Source organism: Pseudorca crassidens, chromosome 2 (genome assembly GCF_039906515.1).
Source record: "Pseudorca crassidens isolate mPseCra1 chromosome 2, mPseCra1.hap1, whole genome shotgun sequence".
Lineage (NCBI taxonomy): Eukaryota > Metazoa > Chordata > Mammalia > Artiodactyla > Delphinidae > Pseudorca > Pseudorca crassidens.
In genome coordinates, this window is record NC_090297.1 from 42,878,883 (window position 1) to 42,902,128 (window position 23,246).

A 23,246-nucleotide genomic window follows, 5' to 3' on the forward strand; every position below is an offset into this window, starting at 1 on the left:
ATACAAAAACTGCTTCAGCATATATGATTTTTAAGGGATAAATGCCAAACCAGTTACAGAATCTGTTCTTTCCAATTCAGGGTTGTTGTTTTTGTTCTATTTTGTTTGGTTGTTTTGTGTGAGAAATAAGCCATTTAGTACTGATTGTCTGTTGGCCTGACTAGCTTATCATTTAACTTCCCTTGGATGTTTCATTTTCAGTTTGTTATATTTTCCTACGTAGAGAGATCCAGTTTTGTTAGAGGAATATATTAGGTTTTCTTTGTGAAAACATTTCGTAATCAAATGTTCAGGTATTATGAATGAGTATGAGAATTCTGCAGTTATTTCAAAACTTGAACTATTAAAACATTAAGCTTAAGAATTCATGTGTTTAATGTGATTTTTTCCCTCATTATATGTAGAGCAGATTTGCATAAAACTTTCTAAAACTTCCGTTTTTGGTGGACTCTTGAAAACAGTGAGAGTTTTTGCTTTTCAAAATGCTGTGAAGCTTTGACCCACCTCCTAGAGAAATGGAAATAAGGACAAAAATTAACAAATGGGACCTAATGAAACTTAAAAGCTTTTGCACAGCAAAGGAAACCATAAACAAGACCAAAAGACAACCCTCAGAATGGGAGAAAATATTTGCAAATGAAGCAACTAACAGAGGATTAATCTCCAAAATATACAGGCAGCTCATGCAGCTCAGTATCAAAAAAACAAACAACCCAATCCAAAAATGGGCTGAAGACCTAAATAGACATTTCTCCAAAGAAGATATACAGATTGCCAACAAACACATGAAAGGATGCTCAACATCACTAATCATTAGAGAAATGTAAATCAAAACCACAACGAGGTGTCACCTCACCTCACACCGGTCAGAATGGCCATCATCAAACAATCTACAAACAATAAGTGCTGGAGAAGATGTGGAGAAAAGGGAACCCTCTTGCACTGTTGGTGGGAATGTAAATTGATCTAGCCACTATGGAGAACAGTATGGAGGTTCCTTTAAAAACTAAAAATAGAATTACCATATGACCCAGCAATCCCACTACTGGGCATATACCCTGAGAAAACCATAATTCAGGAAGAGTCATGTACCACAATGTTCACTGCAGCACTATTTGCAATAGCCAGGACATGGAAGCAACCTAGGTGTCCATGGACAGATGAATGGATAAAGAAGGTGTGGCACGTATATACAATGGAATATTACTCAGCCATAAAAAGAAACGAAACTGAGTTATTTGTAGTGAGGTGGATGGACCTAGAGTCTGTCATACAGAGTGAAGTAAGTCAGAAAGAGAAAAACAAATACCATATGCTAACACATATATATGGAATCTTAAAAAAAAAAAGTCCTGGTGAACCTAGTGGCAGGACAGGAATAAAGATGCAGATGTAGAGAATGGACTTGAGGACACGGGGAGGGGGAGGGGTAAGCTGGGACGAAGTGAGAGAGTGTCATGGACATATATACACTACCAAATGTAAAATAGCTAGCTAGTGGGAAGAAGCCGCATAGCACAGGGAGATCAGCTCAGTGCTTTGTGACCACCTAGAGGGGTGGGATGGGGAGGGTGGGAGGGAGACACAGGAGGGAGGAAATATGGGGATATATGTATACGTATAGCTGATTCACTTTGTTATACAGCAGAAACTAACACACCATTGTAAAGCAATTACACTCCAGTAAAGACGTTTAAAAAAAAAATGCTGTGAAGCTGAATGACAGGCAGTAATCTGAGGTTGGGAAGGGGAAGAATGTATTTTTTGCATCCCCTCTAGTAAGCAGCTCAGAGCTTATTTAAGATCCTGCAATGACTTAACCCAAGACTTTTAATTTTAAAAAAGATACTGTCAGTAGCCTGACCCACCAGTATATGAAAAAGAAAAGCTTTGGCTGATTGCCGAAACCACATGGTCAAACAGTGCTTTGTTGGGGGGGGTCATGTAATAGGTGTTTTTGTTTTTTATGAGTTTGCTTTTTTGAATGTTGACTCATGACCATGGAATTGGCAGGAAGGATGTGGGAAGAAAATTAGGTATTCTACTTTGTTTTACTGGCCATTTTTCTTCTCAGCATTTATTCCAGTATAGCGGTGATTGCTAATTTTCAAGTGCATGGGTTTTTTGTTTTTTGTTTTTGCTAGTTTGTACTTTATCTGTAAATAATGTTATAAGCTTTTTATGCTGTATTTTATTTTGCTTGGAAAGGTGTATCTGAGCAGCTTCAGCATTGCCAAATTTACTCTCTCAAGTCATTTTAGGGTTTGGTAGATAATTTTAAAATAATAATGCTGATGATTTTGCAAGCTAAAACAGTTATAAAATTTTTGAATCATATTTATAACCTGCACAGTTTCTGAATCCTTTTACATAAAGTTTTTGAATTTAAGTAAATAGATACTTTTAAAAATCAGACGTTATGAATGTATAAAGTAAAAATTAAGAGTCCCTGTCTTAAATGCCCCTCTTTCTCAATTGCACTCCCTAGGAATAACATCTGCATCTCATGTGTTTTGTTTCATGTGTTTTATTTCAGGTGTGTGTGTGTGTGCCGTGCATGTGTGTGAATAAAATAACTTTTCAAAATGTAACTTCTTTATTGTTCATGTCTCTATTTATCTAGAATAAGGTATGCCCTCAACCACTATTAATTGACGTGAATTCTGGTGTTTATTTTACTTTTGTAATTTGCTTTCTACATTCAGAGGCTGTAAACTATTTCAGTTTAGATTTTTTTTAAAGTAATTTGCTGCATTCTGAAATCTCGAGGCAATCCTGTATGCCTTCCAGACTTTTATATCTCTAAAATGCTAGTTACAACCTTTATAGAGAGAGAGAACATATATTGTCCAAACTGGGGCACTTTGAGAGTGAAGGAGGCTGCTAATAATTTTGTTGATACAACAGACATAACTAGGGATATCCCAGACAAACTAGGTAATGGTCACGCAGTTTACAAACTTCAGGTTTTTGTTTGTTTTATTTACTTTTGGCAATAACTTTTCGTATGACTTCAATATTTTTTATATTTATTATGTATTTATTTTTGGTTGCGTTGGGTCTTCGTTGCTGCGCATGGGGCTTTCTCTAGTTGTGGTGAGCGGGGGCTACTTTGTTACAGTGCGTGGGCTTCTCATTGTGGTGGCCTCTCGTTGCGGAGCACGGGCTCTAGGCGCGCTGGCTTCAGTAGTTGTGGCACGTGGGCTCAGTAGTGTGGCTCACGGGCTGTAGAGTGCCGGCTCAGTAGTTGTGATGCATGGGCCTACTTGCTCCGCGGCATGTGGTATCCTCCCAGGCCAGGGCTCGAACCCATGTCCCCAGCCTTGGCAGGTGGATTCTTAACCACTGCACCACCAGGGAAGCTCCATGTGACTTTACTGAATAAATTGGGAGAGTCATTTGGAAAGACAAGCTGTCAGTGAGTTAAATAGAGGAAAACGGTACAAAATCCCAAACCTTGCCTGTGCAGTTGTTTGAGTAGCCAAATCACTTTATGGAATCAATATAAGTGTTTTGTTCTGTAAGTCAAAAGGTTACCTAACGCTGCCAGTATTAGATGAAGAGAGATCACGAAGAGTAAGCAGTTGTGCTAAGAGTTATAATAAAGCTAAGGAATTTTGGCACCCATGTCTGTACCTGATTCCTGTTTGACAAGGCAGCTGTTTTCTGTCCCAAGTATATGAGCAATTCAGATTTGTGTTGTTTTTTGTTTTAAGAGAAGCTATTTTCTTTGTAAATTTAAAGGTAAAAACAATTTTATTTTTCAAAGAACTAACGGATTTTCAAAAATCAGATTATTTTATGGAAAAGGGGGGCTTTCTTTATATTGTTTGACTCTTTGGTACCAAGGTAATAATTGAGTACAGTTTACCTTTTGTGGTTCAGGCATAATACCTGATACTTTTCTGAACATCTTATAGGGAATTTTGTTTTTGATCTGTTTTGCAAGACTGTATTTTATCACTTGTTTGTTCTTCATACCTTTTTTATTACTATTTATTTTCTTGAGTTCATCAGCTTACTGTTTGTATTCCTTTTTTAAAGGAATGTTAAATACAGTTTAACCTACGCTTGTATCCTTTTCTTGATTATACTTCTCTATTAAAATTGCGTATGTTTTGTGTATTACCTAGTTGTTAATTCATTTTGTTTTTAATCCATCAAATATTCATTGAGGACCTTTTCTGTCCGTTAGGCACTAGTTTAGGGACTTGGATACAGTGGTGAATCCTGGTTATTTTCAATTCCACATTGTGGAGAGGAAATAGAACACCCACTACTGTGTTACTTTATGCATATTCTTTCATTTCATCTATCCAACAACTTTGAGTGGTTTATTATTGTGTTCATCCCTGGATAAGGAAAAGGATGTAGAGAAGGTAACTTGGCCAGATCATGTAGGTAATTAGTTAGGGACTTGCAGATTCAGGATTTAAAACTAGATCAGTCTGACCTTAAAGCTGGTGTTCATTTTTGGTATACTGGGCTCCTTCAGGCATTTTTTAGATTAAATTTTAGTCTCTTATGCCATGAATTCTTTTCAAATATCATTGTGATTTAATAGAGAAGTGTAATGGATTTGAAATCGAAGGGCTGGGTTGAAATCTCAATTTAAAAAAAACCCAGCTGGAGGATTTGGGAAAGCACTTATGAAATAGGGTTAATATCTATCTACCTTACTATGTATGTTATAATAATGAAATAAATAATATAAAGTATCTAGCAGAGGACCTAATATTCTGGGAAAAAAATTACTGTGCATCCGTGGTGAATCCATGGTGTTAGAACTGTTCATTTAGAACTATGGAAAAAGGCCTTATCTTTTTTGGCATTCTTGGGGTACCTAAGCAGTTGTTGATAAGATAGCTATAGCTACCATTTTGAAAATAGAGACCCTATTTTGGAGCCTTAGATTATCAGGACATTGACTTAGATGGAAAATACCTTCCTGAAGTTACATCGGAGTAAAGAGTTTAGTAATAGGCTCAATTTTATGGACGTTTTTGAATTGATAATCTTTACTCCAAATGAATTGGTAGTTGAGTGTTCCCTAGCGTTAAAAATAGGGGAAGTTCTTACTCTCATAACTTTTCTATATCTCTAAATTCTGTTTTCCTTTAGCTGAAGTGAGTAAACCTCGGAGACAGCAGATTATAAATGTTTCCAAATTTTCAGTAATCCAAGGAAATCACATGTTAGTATACCCCACATAAAATCATGGTCTTACTAATATTTTTGGTTTCTTTAATATACTTTTTTCATCATTAAAGCAACTTTTGAGTCATTTGGTAAGGAGACAAAATGGTGTTATTTCTCAAAAAACTTAATTTGCTAATAAATTTCTAAGGAACAGAAAAACCATTAAGTTTGGCATAATGTTTATTTATCTGTTTATTTTTCAACTTGCCACTTGCTGCTCATGTACCTACTTTTCCTCTGTATAGCTACAGATGTTTCTCTTATAGTTCCTTTAATTAATTATTGATGTCAGACGCACAGCATAGTAACTTTCTATTCTCTCTTTTCCTTACCTTTATGGAAGATCAGTACCACACTTGCTTTTTTCCAGTCTTCTGGTATCTCTCCAGTTCTTGAATTTTCAAAAATAATTGTAAGTGATTCAATTGTAAGTATGCCCTATACTTCTTTCATTGGATGAAAGCGTATCTGTGATGCATGTCATCTCAAATAGCTAATTGTGAACATAAACTTTCCAAATACTCTTATATTTAATCAAAACAACATTTCTGCAGAGTTTTTATGATTTTATTTATAGGGTGTGTATTTTTCTAATTTTTAAAAATCACCTACTTTTGTCTGGATTTATGCCATTTATTTTTCATTAGGAGTCTTGTTTTCTTTGGTGTTTTTCCCTTGTTAACTTTTTAAGCTGTTATTCCCTTTTACAGTTCTACTACTGTTAACTTATTTTGTTTTCTTGTTATTCTGAACTTTTCTATGAGACTTATGTGGAATAATTTCTGTATTTCTCTCTTCACAACATATTTTTATTATATACTATTTTGTCCTGTATAGGAGGAAGCACTGAGTGTAGGGTACTTAGTCCTTTAAGTTTTTGCTGTGAAATAAGATTTGATATGAAAATGATTACTCATTTGTGAATTTCTTTTTACAGTGTTATTCAGCCATAGCCATTCCTGTTCTGCATTTTTCTTCTCAGTTCCTTAAATTACTCATAACTTTCTTATTTCCTGATTCTGACCTCAAGACCTTAAACCACCTTTTCCCACCTTACCTCCACTATTCATTACTCTTCCTCTGTCAGCAGGAATTACTTTAAAAGCTTTTACTCCTTGCCTCAAAAATTGCCTCTTGTACTGTTTTACTAAGAGTGTCTCTCCAAAGTAGCTACATATGAAGTATAATTCATATGTACTTCAGAAAGTATTAAAGACATCCCTTTTAATACTCTTCTTTTTAATGGCGGTAAAGTATTCAGTTATGTGTATGTATAAAGTATAAATAGTGTTTAATGTCCTGATTAAAGTATTGATAGAAATTCATTTAATTTTGCTGACATTTGTTAGCTTTGAAGTACCTTCTGAGAAAAGTGATGCTGTTCAACATAAGTATTAGAAAGATAGTAGGAAGTACATACAGTTTTGAGGCAGTTTAATATTCTTCTATCATTCTAGATAGTTTTGAAATTCCCCTTAAATTGGGCCAAATGTCTGTCTCTATATATACATATACATATATATATTTAATCTGGATACATAGGTCTTGACTGATACAGAATTATGTGTTACTCTTGACTTCATATACATACTTTAGCTTTCTTTAATTAGCAAATTACTCTTGCAAACTGAGACTGTTTTGTTTTTTAGCATACTCACCACTTAAGTGGGGGTTTTTTATTTACATAGATTTCTAATTTTATGGTTTAATTTCTATTGAGTTTCTTCTAGTTTAACTTTTTTTACATCACAGACCATTTTATCTCTATTTCTCTATAATAGTCATGTTTAATTTAAACTTTAAATGAATTCATACAGAAATCATCAAGTTAGAACTATGGATCATCAATATAGTAAACTAGGGAGCAGCAACCTCTTTGGTCCCGATTGCCAAAAATGCAACATAACCAGTTGCTACTGCAGGACAAAAGAGAAGGAAAGAAAGGGAGTGAGGGAGTAAAAAAATAGAAGGAGAAAGAGAACAGAAAGGCAGGGGAAATATAGGGAGACGTGGTCATGGAGAAGAGTGGTATCATGGCATCAGCAGTTGCCAGAAGCTACAATCAGTGCAACACACATTCACTCAACAATGAGCTAGCCTGGAGTCGAGGTGCAGGGGTATAGTGCTGAATGAATGGCAGTTCCTGCCCTCGTGGAGTTTATAATCCTTCAGAGAAGTCAATCAATTAAATATTTAATTATGATAAAATGTGATAAGTGTTAGATAAAAAGGCAAGTACAGAGTAGTAGAATGTACATCTGCTTGACTCCCAACTAGCTTGTTCTCAAGAGCTAAGTGTCACCCTAAGAAGTATGAAGTCACACTGTTTTAAAGGGTCTGCCTGTTCTGAGTTCTTTTCAAAGGAAGACAAACCACTCAACATGGTAGAGGACTGTATTCTATTTTTATGACCTGTTTTGAAACAAAATTCCATTAAAAAGGATATGAATATGTATAGTGCCTTGTATCTTAAATGTTTAATGGAAAGAGGAATAGTTATGACTTTAAAGGGATTTTGTGAAATAGTTTATGTTAGGAGGTATTGAGTTCCTTTTCTCTTGAGATACTCAGGTAAAGACTAGATGACTTTAAAGGACATTATAAAAGTAATTTATATGAGTGGGAGGCTGGACTAGGTGGCCTTGATTCTGTGTACTAAGTCACAATATGTAGTGAAAACTTATATTTTCTTCTAGTGTATTATTCTTACAAGACTTGAGAAAACAGTTTAATTACTGTCAGTTGCTCGTCCACGGTAATAATAAATGCATACATGTTATTTTATTGATTTAAGATGGGAAACTATATATGTAGATTTTATTTTAAAGTATACCAAAGACTTATGGGTTACTGTGCAAGGGAGTTTTAGGCCCGTTCTGGGACTTTAAGCTAATAACTGTTGTTACAAACCTCCCATTATACATTACATAAAGAAAAATGGATTGTTGAGTAGATCTTTGACTTGGATGTTACAACGTGTGGTGTTTTAAGGGTAAAGGACCATTGTAGAAGATGATATCTAGGGGGAGGAAGGTCTGACAAAAGAGCCAAGGTGAGGTTCACATGATTATAGAAACATCAAAGAGTTGTTTTAGACTTAATTTCAGATCTCAGTAATATAAATCTAATTTTTTCCATTTATTTATTGGATTTTTAATCGGATATAGTGACTTGTTCAGAAGGATATATTAATTAGATTTCTATAGTGGTAGTTCTAAATGGATTCAGAAGAGGGAAAATTCTTGAAGATCACTTTTTCTCATTTAGATCCTTCACCTTTATACTCAATTATGAATATGCCATTGACCTTTTTAGTATTTAGCAAGAACAATGTATTTAGCTGATTTTAACTGGGTTTTATAGTTAAATTATTGATAGTTATGTTATATTGCCCTGTGAAACAAAACAAAAAGCCAAGCAGTCCTTCCAATTTTCCTGTGGTACAGGAACATTGAAAAGAAATCACTCCCTACTTTCTTAGTACAGTACTGTGGTATCTCTGGGATGTGATGGATTTTATCCTTTCTTTTCCACATCTTTTATTATCATACTCTACATTAGTAAATGTTTCTAAAAGGATGTCTTTGGGGTTATCTTTAAGAATGAAGATGTTTAACTACAATTTTATAAATATATCTGGATTTTACTTATATTGCTTATTATGATTTTTCTTTCTTAAACTTTGTTTTTACATGACATCTCTCATTGGAAAGGGGTTTTTCAATACTCATTTCAAGCAGTGTCTCAACATGTATGTAAAAATAAAAAGCAGTTTTTTTGCCTTTGAATTTGAAAAACAAAATGCATTACAAGATTAGTTGTGGACTTAGGTTTTTAATACTTTGATTAAGAATTTGAATTTTAGTTTGGGAAGAACAGCAATAGTATTAGTAGTAATTGACAGTGTTAGTAATTATAGTCTTTAGTAGAGGTCGTAGCTGCCACACTAATAATAGTAGGAGGAGGATGCCTGTATTTGGCAGGTAAGAAAATCGTTTAGAGAGACGCAATATCTTGGTAGTGGCTGAGCTGCAATTAGAAACCAGGTTTGCCAACCCATTGTTTTTTCCATAATACTATACTGTCTCAATCTGATGTTTGAGATCATGGCTGTGAAAGTGCTTTAATAATGATAAAGTGTTAGGCAAAGATGAGGTGTTGGTTTAATATAAAATGAACTCTGGCCTCAGTTGACTAAAATGGGGAATGTGAAATGATCAGCACGTTTTGGCAAAAGGCAGGAGAGATAAAACAATTGAAAGTCAAGTATGGTATGTTGAAGCACTATATTTCACCCATTTAGTACAGAGTTTTGTGGTTGGGTTGTGATTGTGACAATAGTGGTTCCCGACCCTTATTTCCCTGTTTAACTCCATGACTTCTGGGCATGCAGATATGGCAAGATGATAGCCTTGTTCAATCTCAGACTATTTTGTCTTTTATACTCAAGATTGATGTATTTTTCAGTTAAAGATGATTAAGAACTCAAAACTTTCTTTGGAATAAAGTTAAAACATAGGAATCCCGTGCTCTTGGAACTTAAAATTTTTAGCGTACAAAAAGTAGGACATGCAAATGCTGGGCTGTTAAACTGAGAAATAAGTGGGCCCTCTAAATAAATAAACATTTACACCATGTCCAGAGTGTAGTGTTCATGCCAAGGGTGAAAATGAGTAGGGAACTTAGACAGAAGTGTTGTCACTTTCACTTAGGGAGGACCCTCTTAGAGGAGGTGAGAATTTTGAGTTTTCGTGTTTTTTTAAAAAAAATAAGGGAGGAGGAGGAAAACATCAGAGCTAATGGGGTAGTTTAGGGAACAGGAGAACTAAATAGTGGGAATATGAAGTTGAGATTAAGGGACTGGAGGATTGAACTGAACAAAAAGTAGGAGGGAAACAGGAGGTAATCTAGGTTGTTTTGTATATGTACCTTTAGCTAAATTACTGTTGCTTTGGAGCCCATTATGGGGCTTTTGGGAGAGAAGAAAATGATTCTGAAAAAGCAGGATAAATTCTAATTTGAACAGCAGCATATGTAATTGATGAACAGGGAACAGTGCTAGAAGTTCATGAAGGAGATTGATGTACCACTATTCTTAGAGAATTTAGATAATTTAAATAGACCTATTATTTATGTAAAAGTACTATTTTTAATTTAGAAAAGTGAGATGTCATGTATGAAGGGTGAAGTATCTTTTGTACTATTAGACATTGCTGGGATTTATTGCAGTTTTTTTCCCTCTAGGGTTTGGATTCAGGATTTGTTCCTAGTGTCCAAGACTTTGATAAGAAACTTACAGAGGCTGATGCTTACCTACAAATCTTGATAGAACAGTTAAAGGTATGGCATTTGATTATATATTGAATTTATATAAAGAGCTTGATTTTGAGTAAAAATAGTTGCTTGATGTTACTTTACAACCCTTACTGGTTTTTCAGTAGTTTTTAAGCTAACCTAAACATAATTAGAAGAAAATAAGACAAGATTAGATTCATATTTTGTTTAAAAGTTGTGTGAAACTGGTAAATTTTAAGTGGCTTGATTTCTAAGGCCATTTTTCATTTTGGGGGAGTTGGGGGATTGAGAGAGTTTACTTCTCTACTTCCTTTATCATTATTAAATGTCTCCTTCAACTCCCACTTTAAAATTAATTACAAGCAAAGCTCCTGGAAAGAACAAGGAATGTTGATAAACTTGGGTGACAAGGCAGAAAAAACTTAGGTTTGAACTGATATTTTAAGTTCTTAAAGTCATATGTTTTCTTTTGCTTGTAATTGTACCAGAGTAATTGATCTTGACTGTTTAAAATAGTTCAATAGAATCTGACTTGATAACAATGCCTTGAAAAAATGCGTGTTATCTTGTATTTTAGTAAACATTAATTATACATTTAATGCATGTATAAACCATCCCTGGAAGAAATATGTTTGCTTTTCTTTGCTTAGTAAATGTGTACTATGTAGTAAAGGCTTGATACTATAATCATTTTTTTCTTAATCCTGTAGCTTTTTGATGACAAACTTCAAAACTGCAAAGATGATGAACAGAGAAAGGTAACTTCTATAATCATGATTTTGACTTTAAAGTTTTTGAAACCAAGAGCCTTTTGGAGAAGTAATAGAAGGACCTCGGTGTTTTGACTACTATAATAGTACTGTTGACCTGTTATGATAGTATGCCATATAGATTTCAAGTGGAGTTTTCTGGTGAATTTCTGGTATGGTTTCATAATTGAACAAAAGAGTAACAGAAAATTTTATTATGATACCCTTTTTGTAAGTACCACCTTTAGGAATAAGTTCTTTCTCTTCAAGTACCATATGTTGAAGATTGAAAGTTATTTTATTAAATTTACATGTGGTCACTTCAGATATTAATAAAGCAACCAGCAAAATTTTCAAAATAAAACAGAAGCCATGCATGAGGGAACAAAATGAATGTTGCTTTAATTATAGTTCCTCCCTTTGGGTTTCTGACAACTACTTTGTAGTTTGAATATTGTTTTCTTTTATCAATTAACATTTTTCTTCTCCTTGACTAGATTTCCTGATGCAGCATCATTTATTTTTTTGCATTTCTGTTAACCATAGCCTTGCATTTGTCTCTTTTACACTTGGTAATAGTAGTAACTCATGTTTAGCTCACCTTCTTAGTTTTGGAATTTAGTCTCATGTCATTTTTTAAACAACTTTGCAAAGTTTAAGGTGATTCTAAAATAAGCATTTTAAAATCACATAGTGAATCCTAAAGAGAAAACAAAAATTGTTTTCAGGTAAGGGATAAGAATGTTTTATATTATTCTTACAAATCTTGAATTGAATCACATGAATTTTATTTGAGGATGTAATCCATAAAATGTCTGAATTTTTTATTTAAATGTTTGATTTAAATTAAAAAGTTTAACCAAAAGCACTCCCCAACCTGCCTGAACTGATTTAGAGTAATGAGTACATTTTGGTAAAATTCTTTAAATGACTAACCAGTAAAAAACAACAATGATACCTCTTTGTGTTTCTGATAATTTCTGTTTAAATTTATTTTTCACAGAAAATTGAAACTCTCAAAGAGACAACAAATGTAAGTTATATGTTTGATAAACTCTGGCTTTGCATTAGAAAGTGCTGTAAAATGTTTCTATTTTAAGCTGCTATTATTAATAAGAGCAGTTGAGTTTTTAATTTTTATGCATTTTTACAAGGGTGTTTAAGAATTGTATTATCATCTAAAGGAATTTAAGTGAATAGAATAATCCCTTTAATTGGATTGACTTCGTGTGCCATTTTATCTGTTTCTGGTCTTGTCTGTTTGAGACGCTTGGATAAAATGTTTCATCCATGCACAATGTATATTCTTTTTTATAATCATATATTATATATATTATATATAATATTATATATAATTATAATTATATATATATTATAATATTATAATATAATTAATAATATTGTGATTTGAGTTTTCTGATGTACTGACCTTCTGACATTATATAATGGGCTACTGATAAGATTTGTATTTTGATAAAAGCATTTTAAAAACAGACATGGTAGTATACCAGGTTCACCAATATTTTAATAGGATCCTTTACTCTTGATAATTCCATGAAAGTCTTGAATAGACAGACGTTTTAGGAATTTACATTGGGATTGCCTGCTGACGATCTAAGAATTTGGAAGTTAATCAAATTCACATCACTTTATGTTTGAACTGGTGAAAGACCCTTTAGATGTTATTCAGTATAAATTAACAATTTTTTGGTATTTCCAAACAATTCATAGAATTGCTAATGATAATTTCATTTGACACTATCAGCATGTTAGAACCCAGTGGAAATCCAGAGAGGGTATTTTTTATGTAGAATAGACTTAAACCCTGTATATTTGAACTGACTTTTATATTTTAAGTTTTAGCATTGTATGGCCATTTGGGGCAAGATCCTAAAATCAGTGTTTTGTTTTTATAGAGCATGGTAGAATCAATTAAACACTGCATTGTGTTGCTGCAGATAGCTAAAGTAAGTAAATTTTATTTTTGATTACTTTCGTTTAATGGGATTTTAATATATGGCCTTTTTCTTTAATAGCCAAAATACTCAGTTCTGAAATATATTACCTTTCTACTGTAAATTTAAGTTATAGTTTGGCGTTACTGGTGCTATTGAAAAACCATTATGTTTAGATGTTACCTTGCCAGCCTGTGCTTGTTTTTGATAAGGTCATTTGTGATGGTGGCTGGGAAGGAGGGGAGCACATTTGAATGACTCACCCTTTCCATTGTCACTGCTTGAAATAGGGACATACTTTGCAAAACCTTTCACAAAAAAAGTTTTTCTTAGGAAAAAAGGAATTTAAATTTTAGCAGAGTTGGTTTTTTCGTCCATAATGAAGAGTACAATAGAGATGTGTTTTTTTAAATTGTTTTTTACATATTTTTTCTAGTACTGAACTATTGGGTTGGCCAAAAGTTTCGTTCATTTTTTTCCATAAGATGTCTCTAGTAGCACTTAGTTGTCTTTTAACTTCATTCAGAACAATTTTGTGGGCTTCCCTGGTGGCGCAGTGGTTGAGAGTCCGCCTGCCGATGCAGGGGACATGGGTTCGTGCCCCGGTCCGGGAAGATCCCACATGCCGCGGAGGAGCTGGGCCCGTGAGCCATGGCCGCTGAGCCTGCGCGTCCGGAGCCTGTGCTCTGCAACGGGAGAGGCCACAACAGTGAGAGGCCCGCGTACCGCAAAACAAACAAACAAAAAAACACCCAATTTTGTTAGATTGACCTAACAGCTGTCATATCAGCGTGCGTTTAAAAAAAGACTCATCAAAATTGTTGCATTTTGTGTAGTCATTTTAATATTAAAGATGGAAGAAAAAAAGCAACATTTTCACCATACTGTGCTTTATTATCTCAAGAAACGTAAAAACACTGCCAAAATGCAAAAAAAGATCTGTGCAGTGTATGGAGAAGGTGCTGTGACTAATCAAACGTGTGTGTCAAAAGTGGTTTGCAAAGTTTTGTGCTAGAGATTTCTTGCTGGACGATGCTCCACAGTCGGGTAGACCAGTTGAAGTTGATAGAGATCAAATCGAGACATTAATTGAGAACACTCAATGTTATACCACGTGGGAGAAAGCCGACATACTCAAAATGTCCAAATCAAGCGGTGAAAATCATTTGCACCAGCTTGGTTATGTTAATCGCGTTGACATTTGGGTTCCACATAAGTTAAGCGAAGAAAACCTTCTTGACCATATTTCCGCATGCGATTCTCTACTTAAACGTAATGAAAACATTCTGTTTTTAAAACAAATTTTGACGGGCGATGAGAAGTGGATACTGTACAATAACGTGGAACGGAAGAGATCGTGGGGCAAGCGAAATGAACTACCACCAACCACACCAAAGGCCAGTTTTCATCCAGAGAAGGTGATATTGTGTATATGGTGGGATTGGAAGGGAGTCCTCTATTATGAGCTCCTTGTGGAAAATGAAACGATTCATTCCAACAAGTACTGCTCCCAGTTAGACCAACTGAAAGCAGCACTTGATGAAAAGTGTCCAGAATTAGTCAACAGAAAACACATAATCTTCCATCAGGATAATGCAAGACTGCATGTTGTTTCTTTGATGACCAGGCAAAAACTGTTACAGTTTGGCTGGGAAGTTCTGATTCATCCGCCGTATTCACCAGACATTGCACCTTCGGGTTTCCATTTATTTCGGTCTTTCCAAAATTCTCTTAATGGAAAAAATTCCAACTCCCTGGAAGACTGTAAAAGGCACCTGGAACAGTTCTTTGCTCAAAAAGATAAAAAGTTTTGGGAAGATGGAATTATGAAGTTGCCTGAAAAATGGCAGAAGGTAGTGGAAAAAAACGGTGAATATGTTGTTCAATAAAGTTCTCGGTGAAAATGAAAAATGTGTCTTTTATATTTACTTAAAAAACTGAAAAATTTTTGGCCAACCCAATACATTATAAACCACTGCTTTGATTACTGTTCCTTATTCATGGAATAAAAACATTTTGGATTATTGTGGTTGGTTAACAATTTCATGGATATTGCCTGCTTTTCTGAAAAATTTTGGTGTATTCAACCTAAATATGTACTTTATTGCATGACATTTTGAGAAACAAGAATTTAGTGTTTAATAAGTGTTTATTAAGTGTTTAATAAGTGTTTAATAATTTAGTGTTTAAATAAGTATTAAAAAATGTTTCTTCCATTGACTGTATCTCTGTATTTCTAGCCAGTGGCTAGAAGCAGGTGGGCAGCCAATTCAGCAACCAGTTTTGGAAATGATGTTTGAGTTTTTAATTATTTGGCCTATTTTACTTATTCAATTGCATATATTTGTTTGCCTAATAATGGACACTATTTTCCTAGCATTGTTAATGACACAATAGTATAGAAAAATGCATTTGTGCTTAGATAGTATGGATATTCAACTTGTAAGTTTAGGGGTGAGGGGAAGTATCATTTTCTTTTGAGGCCAGATTCAGTATTAAAGTGTCAGAACTTAAGGGCCAGATGGTCTGGGTTTGAATCCTTGTTCCACTGCTTGAGCAAGTTCATTTTCTAGGTATTTTTGACCACTATGCCTGATTTCCTATGTATGTGTCTAAATTCTTCCATCTATTTTTGTGGATCAGAATACATTCTAAAGCTTAAGAAGGGAGTATAGGGTTGGAGGCACAGAAGGGGTAAGGGTTATATTTTGGTTTTCTTTACTATGAAATTACATGGGTGGGTTGGGGCCACCTACAGTTACCCAGAAGCTTATATACAGGTAACCAGTAAACTATATTAAGCCCAGTGTGAGTAGATAGGTATTTTAGGGATTCAACAGTGCCTTCTCTAGAAGATTGAGGAAGTAGAAGAGTTGATAGTGTTTAGGCCTATTTGGATCATCTATACAAATCAATCAGGTCTTTAGATAGTTGTAAAACAGGGCAGCCTAGCCTCTTTCAGTAGCTCACCATTTAGCCACCCAACAAGAACATTTTTGATGTTCTGTCTTTGGAATGAGTTACAATTGAAGTTACTAAAACTTCTTTCTAGAAATTTCTACAGTTAAGTCAGTACCTGCTACCTGTCTGTTTTAGCCCAGCTTAATAGACCTGCATTTCAAGGTCCTTCAGAATGGGTAACATGGATCAAGTAAATGGAGTTTGGCTTTTTAATTTTTTCCAGAAGGAATTTCATTGTTAAGGCTTTTTGTGTACAGATACATCCCTCAAATTATATATATATGTACCCTATATGAACTCTTTGTGTATTTTTAAACAATTTAAATGTAAATCAGACCATGTCACTTGCCTGCTCAAATCCCCTTATTGGTTTCCTACCTCCCTTGGAATGGAATCTAAGTTACTTAACCATAACTTCACGTCATTTGAGTCGTCACTACTCCCTCACCTCACCTTGCTTGATCACACCATTCTAACAACATCAGCCTGTTTTCTTTTTCTCAGGCCAAGCTTTTTCTGCTTCAGGGATTTGTATTTGCTTTCCCCTCTGCCTAGAAGGCATTTCTTCCAGACTTCCAGGGTTCACACCCTCACTTTATTCAAATTTCTATCCACATGAAATCTCTTTGGAGAGATCTTGCTGACCACTCTATCTAAAATAATCTCTACTCTCCCAGTAGTTTCTTCTTCTTCATGGTCTTGCATCCTTAGCCAGATTTACTTGGTATCCTGTTTATTGTCTGTCTATACCTGACTGTAATCTCCATGAGGACTTTGTCTTAGAATGCTTGCACTGCCGTAACAAAACACTGCAGACTGAGTGGCTTTAACGACAGAAATTTATTTTCTCACAGTTTTGGAGGCTAGAAGTCCAAGATCAAGGTTCCTGTTGATTTGGTTTCTGGTGAGGACTTTCTTCCTGGCTTGTAGACAGCCACCTTCTCACCATGTCCTTACAGGACCTTTCCTTGGTGGTACACACTGAGAGTGAGCATGAATGAGAGCTCTCTTGTGTCGCTTCTTAGAAAGACACTTACTGGATTGGGCCCCCACCCTTAGGACCTTATTTAATCTTAATTTACTTCCTTTACTCCAAATACAGTCACACTGGGGTTAGGGCTTCATTGTCTGAATTGGGGTGGGGGGGGCCCACAAACATTCACTCCATAACACCACTGTATCCTCAATGCCTAGAACAGTTGCCTGCCACAAAGTAGGGGCCTGATAAATAATTGTGAATTTTGAATGAATTTTTAACACATAATTTTTAATAGTTGCATGGTTTAGTATTTCCACTATATGTATAATTTTTTAAATTTATCATCCTTATGAATTAATTTTTGCATAATCAGTCAATCTGTGATTAAGATATACAGTTTTTAAATAGTAGTGAGAGGCAGCATTACATTTTTGAGTATGGACTTTGGAGCCAGATGGTCTGGGTTTGAATCCTTGTTCCACTGCTTGAGCAAGTTTATTTATCCTCCCTGTGCTTTGGTTTTCTCCTATATAATAGGAATAATAATAGTATCTGTACTCTTGATGATAGTGTGAAACTTAAATGAATTAGTGTTTGTAATGCTCTTAGTACCAAGCATATAATTAGTCCTAAATAATTGTTAAATTAAAAAAACTTTTTATTAGGACATAAATTTTAAAGCCACAGAATGGCATGTTGGTAAAATTTTGAGAGCTTCCATCTAACACTGATGGGAATATAAATTGTTTTAGTTACTTTGGAAGATTATTCTGCCCTGGCAGGTTAATAAGATTTTGGAATCAGCTACTTTTAGAAGATGTATTGTCATCTGAGACCCCACAGGGATGTGGGCCCCCAAAAAAGAAAGAATGTAGCTAATTTGATACCTTTCTTGTTTTGGGTTGATTTAGTTTTAGGTTCTTAGAGGCAGCATGCTATAGGTAGGATTTTAAGCTCCTTCCAGTTTTTTGAGTCTTTGATTTTAATTCTCATTCCCCAAAGCTTCCCACCTGCCTAAATGATTAGTGCATTGGTTCCCAAAGTTTGCTGCACATTAGAATCACCTGGGAATCTTTTAACAATTCTGATGCATGACTCCCATTCCCAGACATTCTTGTTGTAGTTGCTGTGGTGTGTCACCTGGGCATTGGGGTTTTTCAACTCTCAGGTAGATTCTGATGTGTAAGTAGCAAAGTTTGGGCACCACTTGGTTATTGGGATTTTCAGGTAAGCTGTGTTAGCTCAGATGACTTCATTGTTCCTTTGTACCATAGATAGAGACAGCACTGTTCCATTCACGGGGAATTGCAGAGGAAATGAGGAGGGGAGGGAGCAGAGTGAAGGTAATCTGGGAGACCCCTGCAGCTGGGGACTTGACCAGTTTTCTTCATTAAGATTAGGTGATATAACCAGATGTCACAACTTACATAAGCAAAGGAAATTAATTTTAATAATGTATTTTATTTAACTCATTATATCCAAAATAATACCATTTCAACATGTAATCAATATGAAAATTCATTCATTAATGAGATACTTCATTTTCTCTCCCTCTCTCCCTCCCCCCACTGCCCCCACCCCACCCCCGCACTAAGTCATCACTATCCTGGGTGTATTTTGCACTTTGAATTAGCCACATTCAGGTGCTCAATAGCAACATGTGACTAGTGGCTTCTAAACTGGACTTCCCAAGTCTAGATTATCGTTTTAGAACAGAGTTGTCTGACCATAGATACTTTTAAACTAGAATGTATGTTTAAGTTATCCTTGGATCCCAGGTTCTCTCCCTAGAATGTTTTTCTGCATAGACTTTTTGTTTATATCAGTATTCATTAATTTCTCATTAGACTTTTTTTAAACCAGGTTTATTGATATATAATTTACATACCATAAAGTTCACTCATTTAAAGTTTATACTTTAGTGGTTTTTAGTATATTTACAGAGTTGTGCGGCCAATCACCATAATATAATTTTAGCACGTTTTTATCACCCCAAAAAGAAACACCATACATATGAAGAAGTCATTCCCTATACCTCTCTCCCTCACTTACCCTTGCCCCTGCCTTTCCTCCAATCCCTGGCAACTACTAATCTATTTTCTGTCTCTAGACTTGCCTATTCTAGACATTTCATATATTTAGGATCATACAATATGTGATATTTTGTGACTGGCTTCTTTCACTTAGCATAATGTTTTCAAGGTTAGTCCATGTTGTAGCATGTATCCGGACTTAATTCTTTTTTATTGCTGAATAATATTCCTTTGAATGATATACCACATTTTGTTTATCCATTCATCAGTTGATGAACATTTGGGTTGGTTTCTTTTTTTTTTTTTTTTTTTTTTTTTTCGGTACGCAGACCTCCCACTGTTGTGGCCTCTCCCACTGTGGAGCACAGGCTCCAGACATGCAGGCTCAGCGCCCATGGCTCACGGGCCCAGCCGCTCCGCAACATGTGGGATCTTCCCGGACCGGGGCATGAACCCATGTCCCCTGCATCGGCAGGTGGACTCTCAACCACTGCACCACCAGGGAAGGCCTGTTTTCATTTTTTGACCATTATGAATAATGCTGCTATGAACACTTGCATATGATGTTTTTGTGCGGGGACGCATGTTTTCATTTCTCTTAAGTGTATACCTAGGAGTGGAGTTACTGGGTAACATGGTAACTCTATGTTTAACTTTTTGAAAAACTGCTAAACTACTTTTCAAAGCAGCTGCACATAACATTTCCACTCATAATGTGTAAGGGTTCTTTTTTTTTTAACATCTTTATTGGAGTATAATTGCTTTACAATGTTGTGTTAGTTTCTGCTGTATAACGAACTGAATCAGCTATACGTATACATATATCCCCACATCCCCTCCCTCTTGCGTCTCCCTCCCTCCCACCCTCCCTATCCCACCCCTCTAGGTGGTCACAAAGCACCAAGCTGATCTCCCTGTGCCATGCGGCTGCTTCCCACTAGCTACCTGTTTTACGTTTGGTAGTGTATATACGTCCATGCCACTCTCTCCCTTCATCCCAGCTTCCCCTTCCCCCTGCCCACGCCCTCAAGTCCATCCTCTACGTCTTGTGTAAGGGTTCTATTTGCCCCACATCCTCACCAGCATTCGTGATTGTCTTTCTGATTATAGCCATTCTAGTGGTTTTCATTTGCATTTCTTCTGGAGAAATGTCTATTCACATTCTTTGCCCTTATTTTATTTATTTATTTATTTTTAAGTCTTTATTGAATTTGTCACAACATTGCCTCTGCTTCATACCTTGGCCTCCTGGCCGCAGGGCATGTGGGATCTCAGCTCGCTGACCAGGGATCGCACCCACACCCCCACACTGGACCACCAGGGAAGTGCCATGTCCATTTTTCTAGTTGGGGTTTTTAATCTTACTATTGAGTTGTAGGAGTGATTTTATATATTCTGGATACAAGCCGTATCAGATATATGACTTGCAGATTTTTCTTCAAGTCTGTGGGTTGTCTTTTTACTTTCTTGGTAGTGTCCTGAGAAGCATGCATATTTTAAATTTTGATGAAATCCAGTTTATCAGTCTTCTATTGCTTTTGCCTTTGGTGGCTTTCCTGAGAAATCGTTGCCTAATCCTAAACAACAAAGATTTATTCCTGTATTTTCTTTCAAGAGTTTTGTAGTTTTTGCTCTTACATTTAATTTAATGTATGGTCCACTTTGAGTTAATCTTTGTGGTGTGAGGTATAGATCCAGATTCATTTTTTGGCATGTGGTTATCCAGTTGTCCCAGTCCCGTTTGTTGAATCTCATCAAACTTGAATTAGAAATTTTCTTTCATCACCATAGCATATTTATTTTTTATTTCATGTAATAAGTACATGTATAGGTCCATAATTAAGAGAGCTTTCATTAGACTACATTGCCTTATTAGAAAGATAGGAATATATTTCATGTATCTTACTGGTAGGCATGGTTTTAAAATACCGAAGTCTATAATTCTGGTCAAAAGTCTTCTCAAATTATGTTGTACTGATGTTTTTGTTACTATCATATTTCCAGATCTCAGTCATGCTTGTTTGTTCAAAGAAGAGAGAATAGCCATTGTGTTAAGGAATGAGGGACTTGTAACCAGATAAACATATGTTATAATCTAAGTGAGAAGTAGCATTAGACCCTTTCTTTATTTAATTAACGTAATTCAAATTGAAATCAGTTGGATCTCTGGTTTAGTAGTACTTGAGATTTAGCTTTAGCTGACCCTGATAAAAGGCAACTTGCGGTTTACTTACAAAACAAAAACAATAAAAAGTTTTAAAAAGAAAGATGGGGGGGGGGGATGAGTGTAATACGCCTTTTAAAATAAGAGAACAAAATTCCTGAAGTTCATGATGGGAATGGATTGGTAGTAAAGCATTTAATAGTGTGGGTTTGTCTAGATTTGACTCTGCCTTAAAAGATAAACCACAGCAGTAACAAAAATAATAAACCCTGACTTAAAATACCCTGTAGATAGCATGTATTATTAATTGAGAATATTTTATGGGAAAAATTGTCAGATATTTAAGTTTATTTTTTCTTCCAGTTTTATTGAGACATAATAGACAGCACTGTGTAAGCTTAAAGTGTATAACGATTTGACTTACTACATCATGAAATGATTATCACAGTAGGTTTAGTGAACATCCATTATGTTCTATAAATACAAAATCAAAGAAATAGAAAAGAAATTTTTGTCCTGTGATGAGAACTCTTAGGATTTACTCTCTTAACCACTTTCATATATAACACACAGCAGTGTTCATTATATGTACCATGTTGTACATCGCATCCCTAGTACTTACTTATCTTAAAACTGGATATTTAAGTTTATTTTAAATTATACCAGAAGTAGAAGTGGTGGTTTTCTTAGATAATATAATGTACTGTATCAGTAATGTATTGCTGTATAACAAACCAACCTAAACTGTCTTAAAATAGCAGCAGTCATTTATTTTGCTCACAAATCGCAGTTTGGTTAGGCCTCATGACTTATTTCTGTTTCATGCAGTGCCACCTGTGGTGGCTTGATTGCAGGGGCAGGGGTGTATGTGTTGAGATGGGGGGGCCAAAGGATCCACTTTCAAGATGGCTCACTCACATGCCTGGGAAGTTGAGCTGGGGACCTAGGTGCTCCTCCGTATAGTTCTCTTTCCAGCTGCTTGGCCTTTCTCACAGTGTGGGAAGAAAACAAGGTAGAAATTTGTGGCATTTCCATGACCTGGTCTCAGAAGTCACACATAGTCACTTCTGCTATGTTTATTGGTTAGGGACAGTCACAGAGTTTCAAGGATAGGGGCCATGAACTCTACCTCTTGTTGGGACCATTTTTGGGAAATTTAATCTACCACATGTATTTCTTTCCACTTATTGCCACTTACATATATTTCTTTCTAAGAAATTCTTTGGAAAAGTCCATTTTAGAAATTAGAAATTTAGAAATTAATGGGGAAAACTAAAAGTAAATTAAAATATCATCTGAACAAGAAACTTTAAAATTTCTCTTTCTGTGTAGTTCTCAAGATTTTATTTTCAACTGTTGTCTATTAAAAATTACTGAAACTTTGGATATTGTAAATATATAGTTAATTCAGTTGTGTAAATCCCAACATGAAATATGGACTTATCAAAATGCTTTTATTCTCAAGGATATGCAAAGGATATACACTGTGTTGGCAGTTTGCAAGACCACCCCTAGGTTTGGTGATTTGCTTGGAAGGCACAGTTTGTAGTTGTACTCACAGCTATGATTTATCACAGCAACGTATCCAAAGTAAAACCAGCAAAGGAAAAAGGCACATGGGGCAAAATCCAGAGGAAACTAAGGCCCAAGCTTCCAAGAATCTTCTCCCAGTGGGATCATACAGGGTGTGCTTAATTCCTCCAGCAACAGATTGTGACAGCACTTGTGAAATGTCTACCAGGGAAGCTCATTAGAGACTCAACACCTAAGGTTTTTTATTGGGGTTTTTGTCATGTAAGCACTGTTTGCCTAGCACTTACCAAGCAAGAGTCCAGATTTCCAAAAGGAAAGCTGGTCTTCAGCATAAACCATTTTGTTTGCTTAAACAGATTAGGTGCAGTGAGCTGCCCT

General features: G+C 35.4%; 1 protein-coding gene across 8 annotated transcripts in view; it reads left to right on the plus strand.

Annotated features, from left to right (window-relative positions):
• OSBPL9 (oxysterol binding protein like 9) overlaps positions 1-23,246 on the plus strand; it is a 169,051-nt gene that overhangs the window by 114,452 nt on the left and 31,353 nt on the right. For 5 of the 8 annotated variants that reach the window (XM_067726133.1, XM_067726134.1, XM_067726135.1 and 2 more), the window contains 4 exons: positions 10,444-10,539; positions 11,205-11,252; positions 12,247-12,276; positions 13,160-13,210. In XM_067726133.1, the coding sequence (XP_067582234.1) occupies positions 10,444-10,539; positions 11,205-11,252; positions 12,247-12,276; positions 13,160-13,210 (225 nt within the window). Of the gene's footprint in view, positions 1-5,542; positions 5,612-10,443; positions 10,540-11,204; positions 11,253-12,246; positions 12,277-13,159; positions 13,211-23,246 lie in introns of all 8 variants that reach the window. The other 3 variants (XM_067726130.1, XM_067726131.1, XM_067726132.1) reach the window with 1 other exon arrangement.